Source organism: Arctopsyche grandis, chromosome 11 (genome assembly GCF_051622035.1).
Source record: "Arctopsyche grandis isolate Sample6627 chromosome 11, ASM5162203v2, whole genome shotgun sequence".
Lineage (NCBI taxonomy): Eukaryota > Metazoa > Arthropoda > Insecta > Trichoptera > Hydropsychidae > Arctopsyche > Arctopsyche grandis.
Genome location: NC_135365.1, coordinates 15,443,355 through 15,451,363, shown reverse-complemented (window position 1 = coordinate 15,451,363; position 8,009 = coordinate 15,443,355). Strand labels below are relative to the sequence as shown.

At 31.2% G+C, this 8,009-nt stretch overlaps 1 protein-coding gene across 1 annotated transcript; it reads right to left on the bottom strand.

Annotated features, from left to right (window-relative positions):
• Window positions 1-7,658, bottom strand: lovit (loss of visual transmission). Its single transcript, XM_077441087.1, has 10 exons — window positions 7,509-7,658; window positions 3,486-3,708; window positions 3,153-3,415; window positions 2,600-2,896; window positions 2,421-2,522; window positions 1,704-1,948; window positions 1,265-1,612; window positions 1,052-1,182; window positions 646-820; window positions 1-540 (listed from the first exon to the last, which is right to left on the bottom strand). Exons 2-10 carry the CDS (start codon window positions 3,689-3,691, stop codon window positions 310-312), a joined length of 1,998 nt encoding a protein of 665 aa, XP_077297213.1. The 5' UTR covers window positions 3,692-3,708; window positions 7,509-7,658; the 3' UTR covers window positions 1-309.
• Between the last annotated feature and the right edge of the window lie 351 nt (window positions 7,659-8,009).

Genomic DNA, 8,009 nt, shown 5'->3' with positions numbered 1-8,009 from the left:
ACACATAAATATCAATAAAATTAATAATACTATTTTGCTACCATTGAAATAAAATATAGAATCATAAATCATAAAGCTATATCATACTCAACAGCAAATTTGTGCTTAACGGTAAAATTTACATATACTTCTGAAATAATTTAATTTTTCTTAACAATTAGATATACATACATTTCAAAATTCAGTTTAATTTGATAAATAACATTTTTCCATAGATGAATATCTAAACCCTGTTCTTTTTTCAATTCCCATGTTTAGACATGAATAGAAAATGTTGCGAAAATAAATTTCTCTTTTATGTTTTTTTTTTTACAAATCAAGATACATAATTTGAGATGCAGATATAGCACCAAGAAAAGCCAAACAACTTGCTACACTAACAACTGCCGTGGTAGTTCCTGAATAGCTCACAATTGAACCCATGCACATTGACAACATAAATTGTGCTAAAAACACCATACTGCTAACGATTGCTACATCAGTTCCGAGTCCTCGAAGTTGACTATCAAACTTAGCCTCACCTTCAGATGTTACTTCAAACTAAAATGAACAAGTATATAACAAATACATAAGTTACACTGCGTGGAGAAAGTTTAATATTAATATTTTATACCATTATTTCATATTTAAAATATATATATTTACCACTCCTCGAGCATGATAATGCGCCACTAACAAATAAGGCATTGTAAACAATGTAGAATACATTACTCCAGCCGTCCAACTAAAGAAAATCACTCCTGCCTTATGCTTAGTCAAAGCCATTAACATCATTCCCAAACTGTATGTAAGTAAACCTCCTATATACATTTTTTTAGCTCTGAAATCAAATTATACAGAAATGAAACAAACTTTGCAGCTTCATAAAAAAAAATGCTTATATCGATTTTTTTGCATATTTTGTACATGATATGTGTACATTCGATTAATGACGTGTGCGAAAAGAAGCCTTATGAACACAGTACAGTGCTAAAGATGAAGACATTGACATTGGAAAATATAATCTATTAAATCAAGGTTAAATAGGCTTTAGATAGAAATGCTTAATAACCCATATTTCTTGATCAGTTTTTCTATTACTAAAGAGTAGCAAGCACAAGAAAGCGAATACATCGACATTCCCCAACATCCAAATCGAACACCTTGTTCGTATAGATCTCGTGAAAGTGAACCTTCCGGTGCCTAAAACAGATATATTCACGTATTTTAAAATTTGAATTATTTTTGATAATACATAATGCATTTTTATTGAAATGATCAATACCGCTGGATTTCCATGAAAAACTGCTTCTCCCACAAAATCAGTGAAGTAAAGTGAATAGCACACATGTGCCATCCAACAGAATAAATTAGTCAAGCATACTATTCTCAAAGAAAATGGCATTATAACAATTGATAGTAAATAGTGTTTTAATGATATTGTTTCCTCTAAATCGGTAACTTGTGAAACATATGGTTCTTTTTCACAATTGTATGATGTATTTTGATCACTACATAAACAATCGTTGGTTGTTTCGATTACTGTATGTCTGAAAGGATTTGTTTCTTCAAAATTTTCAGTACTTCCACCATCTGACGACATTTCATTTAAAGCATTTTTAAATGGATTTTTCTAAAATAAATAACAATCCCACATTAAACCTATTTTTTTAGAATTACATAACTACGTTAAAATAATTATATCAACATTAACATTTCATTACATTTTCTGTGGTTGTCAATTGAACATTATCTTCTACAGCACCATAAGATCTTTCTGGGTCACAATTTATCATTTTATTTTCATCATGAGCGTTTGATGTTAAAATAATATCATGGATATGAGCTTCATCTTCTAATATATTAAGTGGAATTTCATCAAAACTTGTAATTGTATACGTGACACATATTATAAATATGACAGTAATCAGAGAAAAAACTGCCCTTACATGTCCACCAAACAACACTCCTAAAAACAATAATTTATATAGAATCTTTATCTTCTTAAGGTCTGTTCATACATATGCAGCACGACCCGAATCCTGCAAGTATCCTGCAAGTACGGACAGTATTCTTTAGTACATTATATTTGGACGCGCATGATTGCGTAAATGCGCATGCGCGAATGGAGTATGAATACGTCCATATAATGTACCAAAGAATACTATCCGCACTTGCAGGACACCTGCAGGATACGGGTCGTGCTGGATAGGTATGAACAGACCTTTATGCATCTTTTCAAATTATGTTTTTTTATTTCTCTATTAATGCACTCATACTTCTAAAATACCATTTACAGCTGAAATTTACATTTAAAGATGAAATATTTATAAGAAAAATAAAAAAAACCTATTTTACCCAATGAATCTGACAATTATGTATATGTATGATTAATTTGAATTATTTTATTAAATGGTTTGAAAATAATAATAGTTGTATACCTAATGCAGTTACGTCCCAGTTTATCCCACCAAGAGCATATCCACAGAAACCTCCAAGACCAGCCATGACTGTAAATGTGCTTAATCCCCTTGCATGATCTTCTGTAAATGTGTGCATATATATTTTGAACAATAAAAGTTTTAATATATATTTCAGTGATTTATTTTAAATGACTTACCCGGTAATGTAACGTCTAACAGATAAGCTCTAGCTGGACTTTGACAAGCGTCAGCGTCGAAATCTAATAAAACCGTACCCAGTATTGTAAAAAATACTCCCCAAGGATGAGGAGTTATTGCGTTTGTTTGTCCGGAGTAGTCGGTAGAATTGTTTATATTAAATTCAATGTCTTTATTCGCCGATGTTCTATGGGACAATATTGGTAACGACATTTCGATTTCAGTTTCGTTTCTATGCGTATAAACATCTCCGAGGGCATATCCAATATCTTCACCATTTGGAACCAGTAGTAATCCTTGATGTTATAAAATTATTTGTTGTGAACATTGTTGATTTAATATGTGATATTTTGTATGTTATTCCACTACGCTTTTTATATTTCATTGTTAATTTGTTGATGCAAACATTTAATAATATTTGATTTTGTAATATTATACTAGGTTAGATTAAAATTTATTTGCTACATAATGCACCTTGATATATGATTGATTAATATACATATATGTATATGTAATAAACATACCCAAAGTAAAAAAAGCGCATCTGATTACCTAAGAACACACCGACAGAGAGCAAAAGTATGAACGGTCTTCTCCGTCCAAAAGACATCCTGCAGCGATCACTTAACGATCCCAATATTGGAGTCAGAAAGAATCCCACCAACGGAGACAATGCCCATACTAACGTCATGTGCTGATGCTCCACGCCTATCTTCAATAACGTCGGAGACACAAAAGCAGTTTCACCAGCATATGAAAATTCAATCCCCATAACAGCTGAAGAAATGCGTACCAACTCTCTTCTGGTTTTCTTTCTGTAAAATAATTGCTAAAATCGTTTTGTTCTAATATACCGTATTATTAATAGAAATTTTCACAAATTACCTGTAAATATGTGAGTAATCTTCATCAGATTTTTTCACTTGCGATATCTCGAGATCTGTAGGGGGCCTTGGTTTTCCTGAAAGTTTTGCTTGGAGATCTTTTAAAATTATGGGTTTTTGCCAATTAGTCACTCTTGCACGAATCTGGTCTCTCCATATATGAGCTCGACCCAACCATCCTTCGTATTCGTGCAGTTTATCCACCATCTTAACTCTTTCTTTACCTAAAATTTACTTTTTGGTTTAAACTTTTTTAAAAATAAATTTTGTTACAAATATTAAACACATTATATGTATATGTATGACATATTTCAATCAACCTAACTATGAAATTAATTAATTAATTTTTTTTAATCAAGGCAACATGTTTATTATTCACAATAAATCTCAAAAATTAAAATGTATATTCATCACCGATATTTTATTTAATAATTCAGTGAATTATTATGAAATAAATGCTAGCTTTCAATCTTTATTGTTTATACAAAATGATATCGATTCAAATTTAGATACTTTGTGACGAGAAAGGAAGAGATCTGTCCTCTACGCTGGACAAACGTTCACTGAGGAAAATTCGTAGCGCGTCGTAGAACCTACTACGCCGACTATAATACGACCTTTTCCAATACAATATACAGTACATATACTGTTTACAAATTTAAAAATACACATAGCATTGGAACCTTCGAGAAACGTAGCGTAGAAATGATTAAGAATAAATTTTAATACAATCTATGAGAAAGGACAAAAAATTAAATTAAACGAATAAGTAGAAATTTCAGTACATTATATATGTATGGATATATTAAAGATCCAAAATATATCTATATATATAAAAATGAATGTCTGTGTGTGTGTGTGTGTCTCGAATAGGTTGCTAAACCACTGAACCGATTACGATGAAACTTTCAGGATTTGTTGTGTGCATGTCCGGGATGATTACTGTCAAAAAAAACGGTAACGGAAACGGGAAAAACGCGAATGAGTGTCATTGCAACGCAATAATTTCAAATGTGTTCGCTATCTGCGTTTTTCCGACAAGTGGGAACGGGAACGAGAACGGAAACGGGAACGAGAACGGGAATGGGAATTGCATGCGTTATTATGGCATTGCAACGCATGCCGGGGTTCAGCTAGTATTATATATAAAAACAGTATGTACTTTAATCTCCATCTTCGGTTGTTCAACAATATTAGATCCATGAAAATAAGTGCATTTTTAGAATTTTCATTAAAACTGTAAGCATTTACATATGTATATGTACTTATGATTCCACGTTCCTTGGATACGTAATAATTGGACCAGTCTGCTCAAACGTATCTACATAGAAACGCACTTAATTATACGATGTAAATTGGCTTCTGGGATTCGAATGTCAATTAATTCTTTCAGGCGCTTCAACCTATCCAATATCCGGTTGAATTCATGCATGTAATGAAACTGAAAAATAAACCTCAGTAACAACTGTTGCAATATAAAAAACAAATTAATTTGAGGGCATTGAAATTTAGATGCATTTCCACGAACAACAATAACCATACGAAGAAAATTCGAAGGAAATCAGTGTTATTCGTCATCGATTTTCTCAGTAGAAAGGTTTAAGAAACCCTCCTTGACGGTCAACACGTGAAGACCTCGATCTTTACATTGAATCTTTTCAACGAGCACTCGCTAATCCTTGAAATGCCTTTAGTTTACACTTGACAAACATCGTAAAAGCTTTATCGACTGTCTTTATTGTGGTGTCTTTTGACTTACCTCCGCTCTGTCATATCTCAAATTTCATTCTTTTGTGTCGTTACACTGCCATTAGCTCTAAGTAACCTTTTCATGACTACCAGTGGTCAATTAAAACCCTATCAATTATATTTTGTAATAGCGCAATATTTTATTCAATGGCCATTTAACGTTTTTTTTATTTAGTATGTGATTTAATAAAAAAAACTACGCATCAACCACTTGTAGTCTCATTTGAACGATTACACCACCTGTTGAACAATATTCCGAAAAATTTAGACGAATTCAATAACGGAATGGACTGAATTTACATATGTATATTTTATATACAATGTAACTTATCCCAGCGATGCACAACCCGTGGCAAAATGATTTAATTCATCACCAAGTGTTTCATTGAATATGAAAAATATCTACATATGTCAAAATACAGAATCAAAATATAAGCCGCTATTTTGAAAGTGGTGAAATTCCAATTTTCAGTTCCAAAAACACTATTTCTGTTTGACTTAATTGAAAATTTGCTTCTTTCAAATCACTTATTTTAAGTCGTTATGTCCAGAATCTCAGAAAAACAGAATAAACGTATTACAGGCCACCAGTATTTTTAAATATAGATACATATTAAATATAAACGCAATATATTTTATTTAATGTTTTGCGAGATATTTCTCGAAATGAAGAAAAGGGGACTAATGCCACTTTCAATTATAATTGAATTCTATATAATTTTAATATGGTTATTATTAAAAATATCACATTTTATCAAAACAAGATTTTTTTTTAAATTTTTACACAGCACAACAAAATGTATTTAAACAAATTTTGACATATAAACAATATGAACATTAAGAGTAATAAAGAAAAAAACGGCGCATGCCTTTTCTGTAGTAGTTATTTCACATTCCAAAAAGGGGGAATATTGTATTTTCAAAATTATAAACAAGTTCCTCCCCCAAAAATGATTCAGAATTATTGTTTTCCCAAGGCTTGAAGAGGCTTCACAATTGGATAGCCTAGTCTTTATTCATTTCAATCCAGCTCTGTCTGAACAATTAGAAAATAGACAAATTGGCCTATCTGTCAAAAAGGTTGTGTATCACTGACTTAACCGCTCATTTTTTTTTTTTTATATTTGAGAAACTTCGCCAGGAAATTTCTCTATGGATAGAAAAGATAATTGCACTGGAAGCTCCTCTCAGATGAGCATTTTGAGAAAAGTAAACACCATTGTTTTGAATACGAACATAATGAAATAATATGAAATTGACAACTTATTGTGAAATTTTGATGCAATATTGCATAAAACGATAAATATTGATTGATTATATTATGTTAGATTCAACTTCTTTTTTATGATTCTATACAAAATTTGTACCAGAAAACATACACCATCCCTACGAAACTAAATAATTGTCATTTATTACTTTCCATTCCATCCTATCCAGAAAGCAATGATGACAGATAATTTATTTGAATATGGAAATATTATAATTTAATTTATTTGAATACTCAAAAAAAAGAAATTCATATTGAAATATTACTTTCATGTTTGAATGTGAACAAAGCGTTTACTTATCTCTAAGGTTATTGTACATAATAATAACGCATTAACGTTCAACACTCTATAAAATCCTTTGATTTTCACGGCTACACGTAAAAGCTATTTTTTCCTACAAATGATTTTCCGATATCAAAATGCATTTTCAAAAGTTGGTGTCGTTCGGCGATACGTATTTTATACACTTGTACAACTTCTTAATCCACCGTTGACTTAATTTACCAGCCCGTTGTTTTGTGACAGTTTAACGGATCAATTGCTACCACGTAAAACTATGACGTATACACATAATACGAACAAACTAATCAATCGCCAAAAATACATTACTTGAAAAATCAAATATTTCCGAACTATAAAATATGCACATATATATTTTATGTTACAGCTGGAACATCGCTGGAACTTCTATAACAAAACTAAGACCCAAAATAAATGAAAACTCATAACTGTGTAGAATATTTATATATTTAAAATAACACATAATGATTGATCTTCCCTGATATTTCTCATATCGTCCACATACGAAACCTTATTGTTCTCGCACTAAATCCTGTTATGTGTGTTAACTAAACAACCACTGGAAAATTGTTTGTGTGTGTATGCTTTCTCTAAACAAGCAGCCGAACGAAATTAAACGTGGCTCAACTTTATCCAGGGGTGTTCAATGATTTAATGCAAATATTTTATCCCTATCACAATAATCTGAAAATAAATATAATATTTACTTAAAAGAAGTTCTGTTTGGTTCGGGCGTTTCCACTCTGCTTTTCCTGCGTCTGCCTTTGTACCACTTCTTTTGATCCACCTTGTAATTGAGTCCTCTCGGATATACAGGAGAGCTCCCACTGGCTGCCATTCATATCTGCGATTTGTGTTTTTACCTGCGATAGTTTTTTTATTGTTGTTGCAAAAATTTGTCAGTTGACACAGTCATTTACATATGTACAGTAGTTATAGATCATTATTTTATTGTCATCATGTACATATACTCAATGCTAACATTTTATTGATTATTACTCTGCAGTGTAACTGACACATACATATTTAAATTGTTTGATTTTCATTTGGATTTGAATGTGTATTTATATATGTACTTGCTATAAGTACGGAAATGTCATATCCTTCCTCAACATTTATGTACACATTGTTATTTTTACACATTCAAGTGTATGCATGTACATATGTATATAAATATATTATAATTCAATATTGATTTATTTCGTGTA